Source organism: Equus caballus, chromosome 25 (assembly GCF_041296265.1).
Source record: "Equus caballus isolate H_3958 breed thoroughbred chromosome 25, TB-T2T, whole genome shotgun sequence".
Lineage (NCBI taxonomy): Eukaryota > Metazoa > Chordata > Mammalia > Perissodactyla > Equidae > Equus > Equus caballus.
This window is the reverse complement of record NC_091708.1, coordinates 41,604,374-41,626,351: the sequence shown is the minus strand read 5'-3', so window position 1 is coordinate 41,626,351 and position 21,978 is coordinate 41,604,374. Positions and strand designations below refer to the sequence as shown.

Here is a 21,978-nt window from a genome sequence, read left to right as displayed (position 1 = left end):
CATTCTACGTCCCCTTTGAGGTGAGCAGTGGCCCATCTGTCCTCCATCAACACTCCCTTTCTTTATCTGCTTTGAGGCGCCTGAAACTAAAGCCAGAGTCAATGAAAGCTGCCTGCAGGGCCGCCGCCGGGGCACTGCCAGCGGGGTCCGGGGCGGCGCTGGGGGCAGGCTGCTGTCCCAGCCGCTCATCTAAGCCTCGGGGACATGGCTCTGGGGCCTGAGCTGCCGTGGCCTGGCGATTGCTGCCAGGCCTCCTTGATGGCGTCTGGGCCCGGCCTTGGGATCCCTGGACCCCGACCTGCCCCCTCGGCAAGTCGCGGGGGGCTGTCCTCACATGGTGTGAGGTCTGAAAGGCACACGAGTACAAGGATCTGGGGAAAAGCAGGTACCTTGGACATCCAACAGAACATCCAGCTAGTATTAAGCCAGGTGGGGAAAGGACCTTGTACGTACGCCAACTTTCTCATCTATGAGATGTCTGGCCACCTCGATCTGCTGAGGGATGCCCCTGATGGTGAATATGCGAAGGTTGGGGTCGGTGTTGGGAGGCGGGTTCCGCTGAAGCTCCACGTGGGCTCCCGACTGCTGGTTGATGCTTTTGATGTTCTCGCCCCCTGCAGGCAGGAGGACACCAGACACGAGTGAGTGGTAACTGACAAGCACAAAGCTCCTGCAGCCCTGCCCCAGGAACAGGAGGGAAGGGTACTGCCTGCACACTGGGGCGCGCCTAGAGCAGGGAGTCCTTTCTACTTTTATAACGGTCCTAACAGAAACCAGGGCTCTATCATTTGCAAAGCCAGTCATATGAAGTGAAGCCACAGACACCATATGGCACCTGCTAGTGCCCATCTCAGCATCCTCTGCAGAGGCCTGGAGCGGCCCAGTAGCCCACAAGGGAGCTCGAGGGACAGCCACTCCAGCCAGAGGCTTTAGCCCAAGGAAGGCACTCCATCCTTCTCAGCACAAGAATGGCGACCTGACAGCCCCTCCAGGGCACAATGGGGGCCTACGGCCCTGGCGTGGGCCACCACACCGCTGGTCTCCCTCCCACCGCAGGTCAGACAGACAGCCATAGGCCCCAACAATGCCCAGAGCCCACGCGGGCCTTTGATAGCCCATCCTGTCACTTCTCAAGCCCTTGCCTCCTCCGTGGGGGGGACAGGTCTAGACAGGCAGCCCGAAAATGGGGGTCACAGAGGCCTGCATGGAGCGGGGCTAATGAAAATTTAGTTGGACTCTTTGAAAAACCTGTGAGAGTCTCAGTCTCTTAATGAAATTTGCGTAACAAAAGCTCCACCAGTGCAACAATGGCTTGATTCTTCTTTTGAAATTTCACACAACTTACAGATCAGCTCTGCTCAACTGGAGCGGAGCCAGAACACAAGGCAAACTCAGAGCACAGAGTTCTGCAGAACTGAAAGAGCCAATCTGCGGAAAGCGTGCTGCCGGGTACCAGGGAGCCCCCGCGACCAAAGGCACAGACGCGAGGCCAGCTCCCACTACCCTCCCTGCCCAGAGTCAAAGCCCAGTGGCATGTGTCATGGCATCGCATCACATCACATCGCAATCCTGTCAGCACTCCAGCCTTCCCTCCGCCCCTTGTGGGGACAGCCCATGTCCACACAACCCAGCGAGGAGGTGGTACGGGGACACCAAGAGCAGGCAGAGCCTGCTGCCATCTCATCCCGAAAGAACGACTCCTCGAGAGGGATCAAGAGGCGACAAGGGAGCCTGGGTCCAGCATCCCTCCCGAAGGCGGCGTGCAGCCCCTTCCCTGTGGGCAGGAAACTAGGAGGCAGACGACACTTGGACGAAGCTTTGCTCAACAGCAGCTTGGGGCGCACGGCAGTTCAGTTCAGGGTGCTTTTAAACGTAAAAGCCAATTAAGAAAAGAATTCAGCAGCTCTAGGTCTCGTGCTCAGGATTTTCTTCAAGTTCTGCTTCACTTTAAGAAAAGCGTCCCCACATGTTTTCCCTCAAGCCAACATGCTCATCACAGGGACAGCACCAGCCAACGCGGAGAGTCCGGGCCTGTAACCACTGCCTCTTACTCACAGATTGGGACTCTCATCCTCTCTGCATCATGAAAAGTGAGCTGCTCCACTCCTAGGCAACAGTGTTTCTGGGGAACCGCAACAGCAAAGGATACATGGAGACCTTTCTCCTGCACTCCTGGCCCTTGAAGGCACCTCCCAGCCTCTGCCCGGACGCCACTTGGTTCTGGAGCAACAGCGCCAAAGGGCGCGTGTGTCTGAGCCTGGGAACCCCGCAGGCCCCAGACGAGCCCCCACACCGGGCACTGGGAGCGGCAACCCCACAGACCCCCTTCCCTGAGGCCTTGGGAGCATGCTAATAAGGTGCGGAGGCACCACAAAACCGCACGGGGCCGGAAGGAGTTAATTTAAGTTCATCGTCCTTCAAAATGAGGTCACCAGCTTGGCACATGGTGTCTGTCTATAGACTCATTCAGCAGCCTGCTCCATTCTTCCACCTGATGGGGGGCAGAAGCGACCCACCAGTGGCCCCCCGGCTGGACGTGAAATCGTAAAGCAATTAATCAAACCTGCTAAAAGGCCTGGCTGACAAGAGCAGGGCTGGCCACACTATCTGTCACCATTGCTGTATTTATCATGGAAATCCAGCAGGGGCCCGGGGAGGCAGAGCGTCTGCCCAAGGCCTGGAGCCGGCGGGAGCGGGTCTGACTGTGTGTGGCTCCCTTCCCCTCCCTCACCCACGCGCCCTTCCCAAGGAGCAGGAATTCCTCTCATCCAGCCCTTGAGGAGGAGTACGGAAAGACCCCCCACCTCAACAAAACCATTACTGGGCTTTTTGAGGCTGCCATTGGACCAGGACCCAGTATCAGTTACTGCTTCGTTCTGCTGTCACTTTCCTCCGGGAATCGCTCAGGATGGCTTTGCAGAGGGCAAACTACATGGGGCTGTCCTGGGAGCATCACGGTTTCACTGACGATGGCTAAGTGTCCAGCGAAGACAGCGAGGCTCTGCCAGCCTCTGGAGGAAACACGCACCCAAATGAAAACCGTGCTGACAAAACGGTGCTCAAAGGGCAGGAAAACCTAGACCTCGTTCTCAACCCACGGGCATCAACTGCGTTTAGCCTCACGGCAGGCAAGGTGACAGTCTGACCTGTCCCAGCTTTCGGGCACCTAACAATATCCATTGAAGACTGACCAGCCTGTACACCTTGCGAGAAAATTAAATCCTCATGGCTCCTACCACCTGAGACGTTAATGACCTAAAAGACGACACAGATACAGGAGATATATGTTCTGAAAGAGCGTAAGACACAGTGTCCAGTGGCAGGGCCAAGTGCAGATTCTGGGAGGTGAATGAGAGGGGCGGAGGGAACTCCCACCCTGCCCCCGCTCCCCAGGATGTGCTCCGGCAGCCTCAGCTTTCCATTCATGGAGACATTCCCAGATCGTGTTCCGTGGAACCCGAGCACTCCTCCAACAGCTAAGAGGTGTTTGGTGATCAAAGAAACTGGAGAAACTCTGGGGAGAAGACTGTATTTCCTCCATGTTGCCAAATACATAACGAAGGCAAATACAAGAGCTGGCAGGAGGCTGCGGCCAGCGCACAGAAAGGCTGAGCCTGCGGCCGGGAGAAGAGCTGGAGACGAGAGCCAAAGTCCCGCTCTCGGCAGCCTTTCTCGGTCCCAAGGCCAGCCCAGAGGAACAAGACACGATGGCCTAGAAATCCGCCTGCTCTCTCCCTGCTCCTTACTGAAGGACAGGAAGGAGCCACATTAGCCATTAACAGGGTCTCTACCGAAGGTTCTCTAAAATGCCTAGAAACAACTAACAGATCGATTTTTATTTTCCTCCACAGGGTGTCTGTTACCCATGGTAAATGTGCTGAAAGGATAAAAACCATTTTCATGTGTTGTGTCAATAAAGAGCAAATACCTAAACCCAGTAAGAGAAAAAATGCCACGATTGTGAGAAAGCAACCTCCACTCGAAGAAATGATCCTAACCGTCCCTCTAAGTTCCTTGGGGTGAGTTAACTACTACCCAGTCGATCGGCAAGCATTCAGGGGCCCTCACCTAGTGCAGGGTGCCTTTTCAACACCCTAAGCTGCTAGGACAGGCAAGTCTCACTCATAGTCTGTCTACACTCGATACCGCAAACTCGCTCTGCAGGCACTCGGGAGAAGCCCCAGGCACAGCGGGGCTCCTGCAGAAGGCAGCGCACATGGCGGTGCAGCGCGGGAGGCAGCTCAGCTCCACGCTGCGGAGCATCACCCGTGACCCGTGTGCTCTCAGGCCAGGGAGCCGGAGGGGCACAGCTGCCTCTTACCTTTGCCTATGACGAGGCCACACTTATCGGCCGGCACTGTGTACGTTATCTCCTGGACGCCACCAGGAGTTCCCACACTCCAATCGCCACGGCCACGGCCTCTTCCTCTGGCTACTGCAAGGCCTCCGAAGCCGTCTCTTTCCTGGGAAGGAAGCAAAGCCCAAGTGACGATTTCTGCCACTGCCACAAGCACCGCTTTTCACGTCTTGGGAGGAGGTGAAGTGACAGGATGTAATCAATGCCACACATTGAGAACCTGAGCACTCCTCCACATTTCAGATTCTAAAGTGCTCTTTAAAGCCAGAATTAACACAACTAACAGGCGCATTCAAGGAGGACATGTGCAGATCAACACATGCAGGTACATAAACAGCACAAACAGACCCAACTAAAACAGGCAGTCAGATATCAACTCCCAAGTCTGAAGCCCAATGCCCTTTGCCCCGAGTTTTAATTACTGAGCCCTAGTCCACAGGCATCAGGAGCCAATGTTCTTCTCAATGCTGAGCCTGCCCTTTCCTGTGCCTAACACGTGCTGTGTCTACCGGAAGCCAGATGCTGGATGCTGAAGAGCTACGGGCATCTGAAAGTGAACAGGAGTGGCAACGTACGCCTTCCGACCCTTCTCCGACCAGGCTGACACAAAGAACAATTCAGACAGTGATGTATGAGTCAGAACACCTTGCAATCCAACCAGAAAAAAGGATAAAAGGATTTTCAAGAAACACTAATGTGCCACTCCCCAAAAGAGGGAGGCAACAAGCCAGGCGCTCCGGCCCACGGTTCGGGGCTGGAGAAGTCTGACTGGTTCTTGCACAGCTCCCCCAGCAGAGAGCAAAGCCCGCACCCAACACCTAACAGAGGAAGGTGACTTTCTTTCGAGGACAACAAATCTGCAGCCTTTGTCGTCTGGGTCACCGTGGAGCAGCAGTATTTCAGATCTTTTAACTGCCGAGGGCAGCCGTGGCCAAGCTGTGAGCTCCCCCATGGAAGGGAGAAGCCACACAGGCATCCACCACGGTGACGGAATACGTGCCAAACCTGCTCACCAAACTCAACGTTCACGCGGACTCTAAAGCAGCAGAAAGTGAGATCGGCAGAGTGCTTTTCTCCTGCACTCGGCTTTTATGGGAGACAAACGACAAGCAAGAAAGGTAATTTTAGGGATTTATGTTAACACACACACAGTGCCAGCTTTCTGGGTATGCCACAGACTCTCGAAGACAAGGTTCTCTCCTAAACATCTCGCAGCCTTTGCTGTTCTGGTTCATCAATTCTCACCCCTAGACAGGATGTCAGAGATCATTCAGCGACTCTTCTCTGCACTTGTCAAATCCTAAGACCTGCCTGGGACTCTGGGTGAAACCCATGCCCCCCCACCGGTATTCTGAATCACCAGATCCAGGGGGGTCTATAAATCTGTGACTTCAGCATATACCCCCAGAGGACTTAGGGGGTAACATGGGGAGCACCACCTGGTGCAAAGCTGTAGGTTTGCTGCTGAGAAAACTAGGCCTAGGGAGGTTCAAAGGCTGTCCAAGGTCACGTGGCTAATGGCAGAGCTGGGTGCCAATTCCCAGTGTCTTGCTTCGTCCTTCAGCTCCAACTGCTCTCAAACTTTTGCTTAGTCCTACACATCTGGGGGACAATGCCAACCTACCATCAGGTGCGGAGGTTCCCAAGAGCAATTCACATCTGGGGCAGGTGGAGACGCCAATGGGATCACACAGGCTTGCTCACATTCCAGAAAAAGACGCACACAGAATCAAGTATGTGAAGACAGCCTTAAGACCTTGGAGGATCCCGAAGTGCTTTCTAAAGCTTAGATTTGATTGTACTTAATATAATTTTATACTAAGTACACTCGATTGTTTGAAACTTGGCAGTTTGCATTGTCTTTTCCCAAATAGTTTAAATAGTCAGGAACTTAACTGTGTAAAGAAACTCTAGATTCTGGAATAATAGAGGCAGAAGAGTAATAAACTAGCAGAAAAAAAAAATTATGAAGGCAGGAAACAGGCAGACATAGAGAAGCCACTGGCTATAAATTTAGAGGGAGACAAGTGACAAGAGCGCCGGCTTCCAAGAACGTGACTTGGGAGGGCTGACTGCTCTCGGGTGCTGCCCTGGGAGCCCGCGTAGCCCTGTCTGCTTTCGAGGGTGAGATGCCTGAAGCCCAGAGAGCCGGACCTACCTGGGCTGTAAGAATAAGCTCGTTGATGACGTGTGCTGCGTGCTGACACCGATCTGGGGGTCCCATGACCTGGGCAGCTCTCTCTGGACTAATACCATCATCTGTGGAACAAAGTGAGAGACAGGAATGGAAAAGCCCAACTTAAGAAAGAAACCAAAGTCCATCTGATTTGCAATCAATATTCCTACCAGCGCCAAAGGGGCACTACAGACATCACCAGATTCAGAGAATCTTTTGAATGGGGAAACACACGGGGCTACTTTTTTTTTTGCATGGTCCATGTCAATATTCATTTCGTATGCAATTACAGCATTTAAGAAAGATATCATTAGATAAACTAAACTTAAAAAAAAAAAAAAAGCCAAGGAAAATAGAGTTGAGCTACCGCAATAGTTTCCAAAAATTAGCCCACCATAATGTCTTCTCATCTTCAGAGAAATGAGGAAAATAAAGACGATGTAGATGATTTTGCTCATAAAGGTAAATTTATAAAACTTAAAGAATTGTCTTTTATTCTAAGATGTCCTTTTTTTACGGTTTTATCTGTAATTTTATGAAATCAAAATAAGTAGGGTGTTTTTTAAAGTTTTTAATTGGCAAAATTAGAAACTGGAAATGCTATGCCGATTTCTCCCAATTTTACTCGCCTAAGGGAAAAAAAAAAAAAGCCTGGAGAGCCCTGGGCCAGTGTTCTGGCATGAGAAGGGTGACAGGCTAGCCTGCTCAAGGACAGAAATGAGGCACTGGAGGAGAAACTTAGATTGGTAATTTGGAAATAGAACATTGTGAGAGAGAGAGAAGAGAAAAGAACACACAATGAGCTAATTACAAAATCCTTGTTCTGTTAAGTACTTTATAATTCTTTTTAACGCTAAGGACTTTTGAGAATCATCAAGACCAACCTGGTTTGAACTGAATCCTCACACCGGCATCATTCTGGATCTTTTTGATCATTTCCCCATTTCTTCCAATTACAATCCCAACAGCAAACCTAGGCACAGACACCTAAGCACAGAGAAACAAAACCTCATCAGAGCTTTTAGCAAACCTGTCTTTTCTTAAAGGATATATATATATTTTTAAAAATTTTTTTTTCTGCTTTTTCTCCTCAAACCACCCCAGTACATAGTTGAACATTCTAGTTGTGGGTCCTTCTAGTTGTGGCATGTGGGATGCCTCCTCAGCATGGCCTGATGAGCAGTGCCATCTCCGTGCCCAGGATCCGAACTGGCGAAACCCTGGGCCGCTGAAGCGGAGTGTGTGAACTTAACCACTTGGCCATGGGGCCGGCCCCAGGATATATATTTTTAACAAAGAACTTGATTTGTATTGCAGTGCATTCCTGGAGAGATACAATAAAGCATATTTTTTGCACTTAGGAAACATATTGTAGTTGATTTCACTCCTGTCCATAAGTCTGAGATTTGATCAAAATAGCTACAAAAATGAAGCAAGAACAATCCTTATAGATAGATAAATGATTAAAAATGGCAAATTTACCTCCCAAATTCTATGGAATAAACAAATACACCATATATGTTGATTATGCTAGTGGTTCTTTAAAATGCTTTTTCCTTCATTTTTTATTGTGTAAAATACACACACCAGTTATCATTTTACCATTCTCAAGTAGACAGTTCAGTGACATTAACTGCATTCAGACGCTGTGCCAACATTCCTGTCATCTGCACCCCAAACCTTTTCCTCACCCCCAATCAAACCTGCGTACCCGAGACAGCCGCTTCTCCTTCCCCAGCCCCTCCCAACCAGCACTCCACTTTCTGCCTCTAGAATTCTCCTCTTCTAGGGACCTCATGTAAGTGGGGAATCATATTTGTCCTTCTGTATCCGGCTTATTTTACTAAGTATAATGTTTTCAAGGACCAAAGTGTAGCACATATCAAAATTTCACGCTAATGCATAGATTTTGACCCCATTCCACCGCATCAATAAAGCAGGCTTCCTAGTTGGATATCATCACAACACAGATCACCAGGACAAGCTGAATTTTTGTCTTCGCTGGGCAGTGGGAGAAGCTCTGAAGCACAGCCGCAAAAGCAGGGGGAATACAGCGGCTCCCTCACTCAGGCGGCCTGTCGCAGGCCTTCCTCACGCCCACTCTGGGAAGTGAATTTGTAGGGTTTCACAGGTAAGACAAAAGTTCAATAACTTGCCGAAGGTTAAACAGAAGCGTGACCTCCAACCATAAGCCTAACCTCATCCCACTGAGCCGAGGTCAGCCTACCTCCAGACTGCCTCCTCCCATTCGGGAGCTGAAGTCACCGCGCACACCTCGAAAGTCAGCTTGGTCTTTTTCTCGGATGATCTCTAATACCATTTCTCTTGCTTGCTGTATAAAGAGATAAAAAGCATCACGGAAAACAAAATCCTGAAAACGACAGCAGGTGAAATGTCAAGATCTAACCCTCTTAAGTTGGGCTTAAAGACTCAGGGCGCTCAGGTGCAGTGACCTCACTCCGATACTATATTATGGGCTAGGGGCAGGTTGCTGGTGAGGGTCGTATATTATCAAATCTTAAATGACGTGTCCTTTACGTTGCCCAAACGCCAACACAGATAAGGGTCCACCCTCTTTTAAGCCACAGTTGGGTCAGCATATCTGTGCTTGGTCAGAACTTGGTTACGATCACCCTGAGGCGTTTGTGGCGTGGCGTTTCTTTCTAGTGAGGGGAGGGTTTCCTGAGAGCTCTGACTCAGGGCAGGTGCCATGAAAAGAAGACAGTATCCCAGGTGTCCCACTGCAGAGGAGCTCCAGGAGGTAAGGGGGAAAGAGAAGCTGGGCGCCTGATAAGACTTTCCAGCACTCAGAGCTCCCAGATCTCAAGCAAGACCGGCAAGACCACCCACCCCGCAAGCGGACTGTCAGTGTCCTCTCCCCGAAGAAGGCCCTTCGCTCAGAGCGTCCCTGCAGTGTGCCTGCCCACACCGGTCCCAGCCCCAGGAATCTGCACTCAAGGGAAGGTGGGAACCTGGACTGAGTTCTGCTTATGGAAAAACCAAACCAAACAGTGATCAGCGTCTTAGGACACGTGGAGAAATCTGAATATGCCCTGGCTACAAACAATGCTTTGCGATCACCGTTAATTTTCTTAGGCCTGGTTTTGTAGAAGGAAGTCCTTACTCCTAGGAAATAGATGCTGCAGGATTTAGGGGTAGAGAGCCCTAACACCTGCCACCCACTTACAAATGGTAAAGCAAAGAGATAAAACATAAAACATACACAAATAGAAAAACGATAGGAAGGATGAAGAAATAAAGTGTTGGTTGTACTGTCTTTTCAACTTTTCTGTATGTGTGAAGTTTATCATAATAAAAAGCTAGGGAGAGAAAACAAACAAACAAAACTTTACCCTAAATACAGTAAATAGCTTTTCCCAAATAAAAAATGTGAGATATAGGTAGTTTTAAAATAAAAAAATAATAAAAACCCTTTGTTAGAGTTATTTCCTGCAAATTCATGAAACATCAGTGAACTAAGCTCTTTGCTCAGGTTATTTTTTCTACGAAGCCAATGGCCCCAGCAGAGGGGAGGGGGAGGGGGAGGGGGAGGGCGGGAAGGCGGCAGGGCAGCAAGATGGCAGGGCAGCAGGCGCTGCGCTGGCAGCAAGCTCCCAGCAGGCTGGCTCTAGCTCTTTCCCGAGAGTTCCGCATGGTCACAGGGTTGAGTCCACGAGCAAGACTGGACGAGCAACATGATTATTAAGAAGCCCACCTGTTTACCCTTGGGGGGCTTAGAAACTCTGGGGAGGAGGCCCTCGGGGGCCCTGGTCTGCAGGAGGTGGGGGGTGAGGGGCTGCATCACACCTGGAGCCCAAGGAAAGAAGCCATTTGAACCCCTGGCCCTCAACCCTGTTTTAAAAGCACTATTTTACATATGTACCTGACAAAAAGAAAAACTACCAATGATATCAATTTGAGGTCAGCTGAACGACAGTGTCAAGAATTGGGGGAAATATTTCGCCAGAGGCTGGTGACCTCCACTGGATCAAAGCCCCGAAGCTCCTAGGGAGGAGCAGGTGCCGCTGCTGGCCCAGGTGCGCCACCCTGGAGCTACGGCAAATGCAGCAGAGTCGACGCAGGCTGCAGTGGGCAGCAGAAAGAGCAGGCCTATTTCCCGGGGACAGACACAGCCCTGCACCGCCGCCACGCACATTCCTGCTCACGGCAGGAGATGGAGGGAAGAATGCCCCAGGTGACTTAACTCAGCCTCTCTGGGGCCAGCGCGGTGGCGCAGCGGTTAAGTTCACACGTTCCGATTCTCGGCAGCCCAGGCTTCACTGGTTCGGATCAGACATGGCACTGCTTGGCAAAAGCCACGCTGTAGTAGGCATCCCACATATAAAATGGAGGAAGATGGGCATGGATGTTAGCTCAGGGCCAGTCTTCCTCAGCAAAAAGAGGAGGATTGGTAGTAGTTAGCTCAGGGCTAATCTTCCTCAAAAAAAAAAAAAAAAAAAAAAACTCAGCCCCTCACTGCTTTCCGGAACTGGGGCTGTCCTCTGTGGCTGGGAGCTCAGGACACAGGATGCTTGCTACGAGGGCACACATGTACATGGCGGTGGCACCTTTGCTCACTTCCCACCTCAGCTGGAGGTCTTGCAAAAATGGGCCGGGAGACAGAACAAGCAAATAAAAGCCAAACAAACCTTGCCTTGTAGGTCAACAAATTGAAAACTGCATCTGGTCAGCGCTATGCCATCCAATCAAACCTTTTTCATTTATGAAAATGTTCTGTATATGCACCGTCCTCATGTGGCTCTTGAGCACTCAAAATATGGTCAGTGTCAATGGGGAACTCAATTTTCATTTAATCTGAATTAATTTAAATGTCACATGTGGCTGGTCGCTCTGGAATCAGGCAGCACAACCCTAGATTCTTTTCATCATCAAACCCGGCTTGGGCAAACAGTTCACCTTAAATAAAGGAACATCTGTTTTTTAATTTTTTTTTTTTTAAAGGAGACGTCCACATGCTCGAGTTGTCAGTACCCCACTCTTTCTTCCTTTTCCTCCCCAAAGCCTCAGTACTTAGTTGTGCATCCTGGTTCTAGGTTACTCTAGTTCTTGTATGTGGGATGCCACCACAGCATGTCTTGATGAGCAGTGCCTAAGTCTGTGCCCAGGATCCGAACCAGTGAAGCCAGGGCCTCTTAAGTGGAGCATGTGAACTTAACCACTCGGCCAGGGGCTGGCACTATAATTTCTTGAATGACATCAAAGCTCTACAAGTTACTACCAAGTGGCAGCCCACACCCAGGACCTGCCCGATCCATGGTTTTTTTCCTACCTGTACTTTAAACGGGTCTCCAGTGATGCGAAGAGGCTTATCTGCTCCCGTAGGCAATGGGCCATCCTGGATCATGACCATTTTCACACCTGTCCGCTCCTGTGGGGGCACAGGCACAAATACAGCCCTCGCTGTCATGAATAAGAACCTAGGATGGCAGCAGAAGCTGCACAGGGTCGGGTCACGTCCATAGTAAGCCATGTCCCACCTACTACAAGGCACTGCCCTGCCCCAGCCCATGAAGCAGGCCCAAGAATGCTGCCACACAGGCCGTGCTGGAGAGCTGCCAAGTGAGATACAGCCACTTCCCAGAACTCTCCTCCTCCGCCAGTCCCTAGGACATCCAAACAGTAAATGAACACTAGGCACAGAGCGCAGTGCTGTTTCACATCGCCAGGCTGGAGCTCGCGCACAGCCAGGAGAGGGAAGGGTTGCCGGCTCCCCAGTACACAGACGCAGAGGCTCTGAGGCAAGCTGCCCAAGGTTCCCAGGGCTGATGCGTAGGGGACCAAAATCTGGATACTGGGATTCCAGACCCCGGACTCCTAAAGTCCACACTAGCGTGCCTTCCATGGTCCGAGGACTGGGCTATGACAGAGCACACAGGCACGTCACAACCCGACCTGCAACTTCAAAAGCCCAAAAGCTCTGAAATAAAAATTTGTTCGTAACTAATTTCGCAGCACAACTAACCTGAACTCAAGTAAGCATATTTCCAGCCCTCACTAAGTGTGACACTCAGCCACAGAAACACGCATGTGATTAACAGGGCGCAGCCCCAGCACTCGCTGGGGTGTTAAACCCTGAACCTGTCCGGCCCCACGTGTGTCAGAGGAGGGGCTGTGGAGCTACCAGCAGTACTGTTTGTGCATCATCTGCTCAGGAACGGGCTCTCTGCAATGGGTCTCAGAGAAATAGAGTGTAACGGGTCTTCTTCCATCTTCCTTCCGCCAGGGAGGCCGGCCCTTCCCGACTTGTACAGATGAGGACCCGAGTCCTCAACGAGGACACGAAGTTATTCAAGATCTCACAGCTAACGAGGGGTGTGCTGCTGGCTCAGAGCCCCCACTCTGGACACGGCATTTTTATCTGAGATGTTGCTGTCAGGCGGTAAAAGCGACCCTAACAGGGCTTCACCGCCACGATGGCTGCTCAGGTCCACGGGGCCCAGGGCTCGGCAGCACACCGGAGCAGTGGGGGAAGCCTGAGTTAAGACAACAGCTCCCACACGGGGAGGGAGGCGGCTGAAGGCCTGCTGAGGGCTGCTCTGCTGAAGGCTCACCCACCTGCAACTGCTTTATTGTCTCCCCGCCTTTGCCGATGACCAGGCCCACTTTCGACGCGGGGATGAGAAGCTCCTGGATGGTGCTGCTGCCGTCCACGTCGTTATGAAAGCCAGGGCCATTCCGACAGCGGTCTACAATCTGGCCCAGGAGCCGTTTGGCTTGTCTTTGGGAGGGAAGAGAACCAGGTCTGAATGAACGCTCTGGGTACCCAGGAAAAGGAAGCAGCCCCGGGGGGGAGCAGGAAGGAGGAAGGCAGCCCTCCATCCAGCTCCAGCTCCTGCCCCACAACCCGCGAGGGCTCTGCCATCCGCCACACCACTGGGCTGGAATTGAAAAGTAACACACACCACAATACCAACATGCCAACACAGCCCCTCCCAGTCTGCCCTCTGCCCGTGCTTGTGTCTTGTATTCACTCCACAAACACGTCTTGTCTCCTGAGAATGCCAGGTGCTCTGGTGACAAAGACCACTTTCGATTCCTTTGCCTATCTCTCTGTTCCCCAGTCCAGCATAACCCTTCTCACAGAGCATACACTCCACAGACATTTGTTAAATAAGGGAAGAGAGAGAACAATGAGAAGGAGGGGAAGAAAGAAAGCAGGGGTTAGTAGTCATCATTTGAATTCCCAAACGCCACACTACTTCTCCACAGCCAACCAGACTGCTCTGACTTTTAAGCTCAGGCTACGAATCACCAGTTGGGTTTCAGGGGTGGAGGGGCGGCAGCAGAGCCCTGAAGCAGCTGGACAGTCACACCCAGCTGCTTGGCGCTGTGCACGGCCGATGTTCAGGACCCCGCATCTCACCTGCCATGCTGTTTGGCGCTGACTTATCTGGAGGCGGGGGGAGGAGCTGTGGGGCTGAAACATGGCAACCCAGCCTACCGAGGTCATCTGTCGGCCACTTCCCTTTTCTGCACCAGAAGCTCCCCTGCTTGTCACTTGAGGTATTTATTCTTTAAGTCACCATGTACACTCTATTTTTTGGTTCCTTTAAAAGGGAAGAATTCAGCTACTAAACAGGCTGGCTGTACTGCGCACTGAAGAAAATCAAACTGTTTCCTCCTAAAGTTACAATCCCATTGCCTTGACTGCTTGGGTAGAACAGGAAGCAGGAATGGTTAGAAGAGTAGAAAGAAAGAAGAGAAAGGCAGGAAACAGAGGCTGCCTTTTGTAGTCTTCAGCCTTTGTGTACAGACATCAGCCTCGTGTATCTTCTCAGTTACAGCAGCTTTTTAATATTTTGCTTGTGTACTAGATTAACCTGTGTTGGAAGAAAAATGCCTCAGCTCCAGCAAAACCATCCCGCTTGCCCTATAATGCACACCTGCCAGCGATATTTATTCTGGTTCACTGCTTGCAATGTTACAGCAGAACAAGAAAATTCAAACTCATCTGGGCTCCCTGAGAAATGGAAACAATAAAACAGCCCTACCTATTGAGCCAGACATAATCTCAGCACCCCGTCCCCAAATGCAATGCTACTCAGTAGATTGAAAGAGGAAAGCGAGCAGACTCTAAGTTAGTACATCCCCTTTCCCCAGGAGGTTCTTGGATTTCTGAGGCCTGCACCTGGTACCAGGCTCTGAGCATGCGTATTCCAGGGTAAGAAAGCAATGCTAGTCTTAAGGCTGTTGCAAGGGCCCCAAAACTCAAGACACCCTCTGGCCGATCCATATGGCCCTCTGAGTGGAGCAATGGCCAGGAAGAATCAATGTATCTGGTTCACAAATACCAGAAGGGCCAGGGGATCAGCCCCAGGCAAAACTCTGGTACCAGTACTCTCACTGGTTCACACAGTGACAGGCTTATGAATCAGACCTGCTCGGGTAAAGGAGGTATTAACAAGGAAGAAGTAAGTTGATTAGAGCATTCAGGAGGGGTGGGAACCTGGTTTATGAAGTAGATGTTATGACAGTCGTGAGATACTCTGTAGGGTTTGAAAAAAAGGTGATACCTTGTGTGTTTAAGGTAAAAGAAAAACTCCCCTGGCATGGCAACCTCTGAGATCCTTCTCTACAGAAGCATCTGCTTCGGTGGCCAGACTGCAGCATAGATCGACAGCGCTCAGTAACAGTTCTGCCTTCCCATTTCTCCCCATTTGGGGAAGGAGGAAGAGTGAAAGGAAAAAGTAAATAAAATAAACTTACTCAATACTTTCTGGGGTTCCGGTAAGTACACAGGGCCTCTCTGGAATCCCAGAACTCTCTATAAGAAGAATCAAGAAGATGAGGTGTGTTGGTGGGCATCAGGCAAGCGTGCACTCTGCCTCTGTGCGCACTGTCTCTCCGGGCTGCTTCCTACGCAGCCCCACAGAAGCCCAGGCTCCCAGGAGAAGACAGTTTGCTTCCACTTGTGGAGACAACATGAAGCTGGGAGCTCCACTCTAGATGCTCAAAGGAGAAACAAGTCCTGCAGGGGAAGGTGAGAGGCGCGGCAGGGGTTTCTGAGTTGGCCCTAATTACCAGTCTCAGCTTCATTTCTGACCCACTTGTGGGCAAATAAGTGTTTGAGTCACTTAACCCGCTATTCCTCAGTTTCTTCATTTGCAGCGTGGTTTCATGGTCATTTGTTTGCAAATAGCTCTGAGGTACAGTAGTAAGGAATTTCATTATATGCACATTAGGATTATTACCAATTATTGCATGAATACCCCAAGAGATCAGTGACATCTATGTGGAACTGGTTCCAGGCCATTTGACAAGAGAGGAAAATCTTACTTTCCAACACCACCCATGACGCTTTACTTTGTTCCTAAAAAAACTGTCTCTTAAAATTCTTACTCAAAAAAAAGAGAGAAATACCTAACAGCAGTTACTGCCTTCGAGACACTGTAATAAGTATCTTTTAAAATGACAAAGATTTCTCTAGTTGAATATTCACCAAACCCCCTCCTCCACTGTGGAAAGAGGTCAAACTCAAATTAGATGCTAAAACTATAAATAAAATTAAAACTCTTCTTCCTCTATCCGTCTCTGTCCATATCGCACGGTCAAAACGGACAGACCTGGGAAAGGTCCGAACTGCGTTTAACACGCGCTCATTTAGCCAGAACCCCCAGCTGGCCTCCTTCCACAAAGGGCAGGGCCTGCTAACCCAGGGGAGCCCGTGAGAAGCCCCCAGGAGGGGTCTCAAAGCCACAGGACTCCTCCAGGCCCCAGCATGCCTGGAATCACGTTCTGGTGCAGAAAACAGAGGCCCTACACAGCAGGTGTTTGGGAAGGGCCGTGCCGGGCCACGGATTGTGAGCGTCTCCCCGAGAGGCCAGATGGGCGGCCTCATGTCGGAGCCCATTTCTGCCCTGGTCTTTCTGGCTCTCATCTGGGAGTCCAGCTCCAGAGGTGCAAGGAAAACAGCAATCACATGTACTTACCCAGGCCCCTAAATTTCCAAGCAACAAGCAAAGGTACTAAATCTGGAAAACTCTGCAAAATACTAATTTCTATCAAACTGAGATATATGAAAAAAAAAAAGCCCTTACCTGAAGCAATCTGAATTTTGCAACCCGACTCTGCTTGAATCCGTGAGATCTGCTCCCCTCCCCTGCCGATGACTGAAACAAAGGGAACGGGGTCAGGACACGCCCTCATTCCATGCTGAACTACGGACGAATGACTTCACTGATTCAACACATATACACAGTGCACTCAGCACTACAAGTCAGCTTGGCCTCAGCGAGCCGACGGAGATCTTACGTGGAGCACAGCCGACCGAGGCAGGCACTCTAGCCCAAGTGAGAACAGAGGCGGAGCAGGGGATGGGGTGGGGCACCCAGGGCCTGGAGGGGGACCTGCAGAGCTTCTGGGTGCTAGAGGACATAGTGTGCAAAGCATTCTGCTACAGGAGACACTCACAGTGAGAGATCAAAAGGAAAAGAACAGACAAGAATTAGGGGAAAAGTGGATAATGCGGATACTTACTAAATCCAACCATTTTATCAGGCACTTTGAATTCTTCTGTTATTACTGCCCTAAAAACAAAGAACATTTTGGAAAGACATATAGAATAAAGAATTTTTCAGCCATTTTAGGTTCCCCCAATTTCCCATATTGGCAATGGTGGAGGATAAAGGCTTAAAATGAATCACGCCAATCCGGGCAACTAGTCCCCAGCTACGAACAAGAGCACCATCTAATGAACCCTTCGGGTGATGGCTCCTTGAAGAGACCTGAGCCTCCCCACCCTTGCGTTGGAGGAAGAAACCTCTGGTTTTTCATGAAACCATCAACTCCACTAACATCTGCCTTTTCTTCATACACCTACTCCCAGTAATGCTTAACACTGAAGGATCCTTTGGGGTTTGGAGAACGCTTAGATTTGTATTCTGGTCTCCTCTCTAGATGAAGAGATACTCAACTTTTCCGCAACATTCCTTCTTTCCCATCTTGTCATTGCTCTCTCTCCTACCTCTAATTTATCTATGTCTTTTAGGATGAGATGGCCTAAGCGGAACCAGTATCCAATGGAGGCCTAACCAGTGTTGACCAGGACAGAATAATTACCTCACTTACTCTGCAAGGTCCTTTTGTTAAATGCTATCCCATTCACTATGGGTCTTTTTTTTTTAAACAACTACTGTATTGGCTCTTTCAAATAAACCTTCAAATCTGCCACCTAGAGTAGTGTGTACAATATCCAATTTGCCTAACACCCCAGAAAGCAATTAAATCTAAACATGTACCTTAGGAGGAAGCTAAGTTTAAAAAAGCTAAGCTTAAAAAAAGGTAAGCACTTTCAACCACCCCTCACATGGCTGGATTTCCACCCATCACAGAAAGGACGAACAGAGTGCATGTTCAGGGAAACTGCAGCACTCAGAAGCAATGCAAGAGGGTCAACAGCACTTGCCACAGGATCACCCTGACGAGCCAACAGCCTTCTCCCCGTGGAGTTTACACCCTCAGCTTTATATCCACACAGGGATTCTCTCCACCTCTTGGGATATTCGAGTTCCCCCCGAATTCAGGCAATTCTGGGGTTCCTAATCAGTCACACTGTGGAGGACAATGCCACGCCTCGGATGGCCTAATGCACGCTGAAACAGACGCGGGGCCCTGCTGGGACGCGTTTCCTGACTGTGATGAAGGCTAACAGTGCCCTGGAAGCGCAGCCGCGAGGCCGCTGCTCTCATATGTAGCACAAGCTGTCTACGTTCAGAAACATTCCCTGGGGAATTTACTAGAAAGGGTTAAACACTATCACAATACAAACTGTCATGAAACTCAGGCAGTCCCTCAGCCCTCAGAACAGTTCTGGCAGACTTTCTTTGAGGAAGAAATGTCGTAAGACGAGCTGCTTTGAGCTTCCTGGAAGACAGAGCTCTATTCTAAATGCAAGGCTGAACTGTGCGGAACGCACTAAGTATACACATTTTGGAAAGCAAAATCCTGGCAAATTGTGGCTTTATAGGAAAGTTACATTTGATACTGACGACAATCTCATTTAAATTAAGTCATTAAAAAACAACAACAACGATGACAACAAACCCAGGATAAATCTTTTGGTTAAGGGATGCCTGGTGATTTCTAGAAACTCCCAAACATTTCTGTAGAACAGAAGAGGACATAATTGTGTCATTGCTGGTGAAGGCTAAGGATAGCATGTTACAGTGAAGGACACACAGCACAAACTGTCAGCCACTAGACAAGGGAAGCTGTGGCCTGGTTCCCTGCAGGCTTTATCCTTTTTGAAGGATAACGTTGTGGCCAAATATCCTATCTTACAGAATGGTCTTTTAAAAGCTTGGTCTTTGTATCTCTCTAAATCCTCAATGTTTAAGGGAAGGCTGCGAGGGGAAACCGAGGCAGGGAAACAACTGGGCACTTATCCAAGGTTCGCTGGCAAGTCCCTGTCACTACAGCAGGGGTGGACCTCAGGGTTCTGGCTTCCCAGGCCTGGGTCTCTTGAGTACCAAAGCTCAATCTGCGAAAGCCCGACAACTCACACCTCTTCGGACGCCTTTTCAGGTGAAGAGGTTAAAGATTCATAAAAAAAGTCTAAATCCTGGGAAAACCATCATACCAGGAGGGAAAATTTCCCATTCTCTCCTATTAAATTAAACGTCCGCGGGCAGAAAGAGCAGCTCTGACATTCTAGAAGTCTTTTACGTCTACATACAATAATGGCTGATTTTTAATACCTCGTACCAGTTTATCCCTCAAGCTTACACTGTCTTGGAAAGGGCTACAAAAAACTTGAGTCTTAAAGAAATCTAGCCCATGGTTTTTCACACTCTCAACCTCTGACTTTCTAACACTCTAGTACAGATGGTGGATCAATAAACAATTAGAAATGATCAATAAATAATAAAACATAACCCACTGCTTACCTTTGATGTACCAGGGCCCCTAACTGGTTACCTACTGTGGCAAAGAGAAAGAGAAAAGAAAAATCAAAGCATTAGCACGGATAAACCAACTTCATCCTTACACGAGTTCTTAGCATTTCAGGGGGAAAAAAAGAAAAGGAGAAAGCAAGCAAACAGTAATTTAAGCTCAGTGGCTGAAATGAATGCGTTATCTGATACGAAACAGGAGGGGATGTCTTGATCAACACAGTCTCTAACCCAGAGTCCAGCTGAATGCAGGATAAGAAATTGATCTGTGTGTCCACACGCTGGGCGGCCTGGGAGAAAATCCTGCTCACCCAAATCCCTGTCACCTCCTACTCCCTCCCCTCTGGACCCAAACTCATGTAAAGACGGAGGGTCCTTCTCTTTGTAAAACAAATGAGAAGATTTAACCTCCTGGCTCAGAAGCGTGGTGGAGGACTGCTCCCGCAGCTGCCGTCTCCAGGAACACGCACATATGCTCTGCCAGCCGCGGGGCACCCGCTTTCTCCCTACCCTCCCAAGAGCATAAACAGCTCAAGGAGAGGATTCGGCCTCCTCCCTCCTCGAGCCTCTTCACTGACCCGCTGTAGCAGTCTGCATGCAGTGGACACTAAGAACGAGCAACTGCCTTTCAAGCCCATTTCACAGAGACAACAGTGCCAAATAGCCTCTTATTATGAAAACCAACTCTGTAATCACATTCCCACAAAACCACTTTAGCTATGCTTTTTGTTCCAGTTTCTCCTCTTTCAGCCATTGATGAGTGTCTCCTTCACCAGCCATCAGCAAAAATGATTCTGTGGTGTTTCTCTTCTGGAAAATGCAGCTCAAGAAACACAGTCAGCAGACAATGAAAAAGTATAAATCCCAAACATATCAGAAAGAACTGAATGAATCTTACAATATGCTAACAAGAGCATTCAAACATCCATCTCTGGGGAAAGTTCCAAGAAGGAGCGAGATGAGCTAAGCGGGGAAGATCAATCATAGCAACTTCAGAGCAAAGAGTGAAATGGGTAACATCTGAAATACAGGAAGCCAACTGCTCGTCCTTCTGCTTGAACTTAAGCCTGTCATTCTCTGACTGGACAGAAACTGGTCAGAAAAAGACAAAAGAAAAGAAACCAAATCATAATATTTCAAAAGGAGAAGAAACAGCATAGAGAAACAATGCTAGCAAAAAGTAAACGAAGCTATGAGTCAATACCATATTTCTTCTGGATCAATAGCAAGATAATGGTCTGCAGCCAAAACATTGACATTACATACTGTTAATCTGCTTATCTCAGGGATAAGAGAATTGTTTTTTATTGACTCTTAAAATTTTCTTCTTGCATTTCCAGTCTGAATATGACAAACGCTCTCACTTGGGGTAGGTAGTGTTCACGATTCTCATTCCATGTGAAAACTGGACAACTATCAGCTTAGGAAAGGAATCCTCGTCACATACACAGCCCCTACATGTTGTGACAGAGGAATGTCCACCACCTAAGGCAGTGGGTATGAAAAAACACGCCAAAGGAGAGCGTCCATGAAAGAGTACCCTCGAGTTTGGTTAGCTGTTCCTATGCAGCTTCCCTGCTTACTGTGAGAATTCCTCTCGCAGGGTAAAGAATCCACTGAAGACAGAGGAACCAAATGTCTTCAAAGGACAAGAACACCAAGGAGAGGTGCCTCCCCCCACAGGGCAGCACAGCCACACCTTGGCTCTGGGCTGCCTGTGCTGCTGGCTAAGAGACGTCCAAAGGCTGACGGCCTTCGCATACCTCAGCCAGAAAGGCCACAGAGAGAGAGTAAAGGGCAACACCAGCCTCGAGAACATTCAGAGGGCTCCTGGTCAAAAGCCACCTGAAATTTTGTGTTCATCACAAAAAAAGGAAATTCCTTTTTGTTGGCAAAGTATATGTCACAGGTGCCACGAACACAGAATCAATTCTGACAACCAACTGCTTTGCTAACAACTGGACGTGTTGTAACAAAGACTGGAAACAAAAGTGCACACACTACCGTCCCACAGACAGACAGACTGCTGAGACCACACCACCCAAGAATGAAACCAAATTCAAACCCAGAGTCAACTCTTTGTGTTGGTGGACTCATAAGGAGAACAAATTGTCTCCCTCCTCCATATAAATGCTGTGGCCCAAGGTTGAGACATGTGATTTGAAGTTTCATTCCCTTTGCAAACATTCCCATTTGGTGCCTAAAAATGAAAACCAGCAGTCAGATAAGGGGCGCTGGGTGCTCACACAGCAAACTGATAACGTCCAACTCCACGAACAGGGACCGCTCCTCAGTTTCATGAAGAGGGGTCAACCGAGGGAGGCCCATGGGAACACCGATCAAGCTCAATTTAATGGTAACTACAGTCATTTTACTGTAAAAAAGGAAAAAGGCTGAATAAAATCAGTCCTATTTCCCGCTAATGGCGTACGTTGGTCGACAACGCTTCATCTTGCCTCAGAAGTTCACCTGTGCTCACTTCCAGCACACACGCGTAAACACACGCACACAGGCGTGGCGCTCATTTATCGTGC

General features: G+C 49.4%; 1 protein-coding gene across 6 annotated transcripts in view; it reads right to left on the bottom strand.

The window, feature by feature from the left end:
• FUBP3 (far upstream element binding protein 3) overlaps positions 1 to 21,978 on the bottom strand; it is a 50,967-nt gene that overhangs the window by 7,398 nt on the left and 21,591 nt on the right. For 4 of the 6 annotated variants that reach the window (XM_023629147.2, XM_023629149.2, XM_023629150.2 and 1 more), the window contains 11 exons: positions 19,439 to 19,472; positions 17,031 to 17,080; positions 16,592 to 16,663; positions 15,261 to 15,318; positions 13,110 to 13,272; positions 11,824 to 11,922; positions 8,761 to 8,865; positions 7,418 to 7,520; positions 6,516 to 6,616; positions 4,322 to 4,463; positions 454 to 614 (listed from right to left, as the gene is read on the bottom strand). In XM_023629147.2, coding sequence (XP_023484915.1) covers positions 454 to 614; positions 4,322 to 4,463; positions 6,516 to 6,616; positions 7,418 to 7,520; positions 8,761 to 8,865; positions 11,824 to 11,922; positions 13,110 to 13,272; positions 15,261 to 15,318; positions 16,592 to 16,663; positions 17,031 to 17,080; positions 19,439 to 19,472 — 1,088 coding nt within the window. The remainder of the gene's footprint in view (positions 1 to 453; positions 615 to 4,321; positions 4,464 to 6,515; positions 6,617 to 7,417; positions 7,521 to 8,760; positions 8,866 to 11,823; positions 11,923 to 13,109; positions 13,273 to 15,260; positions 15,319 to 16,591; positions 16,664 to 17,030; positions 17,081 to 19,438; positions 19,473 to 21,978) is intronic. The other 2 variants (XM_023629148.2, XM_070251891.1) reach the window with 1 other exon arrangement.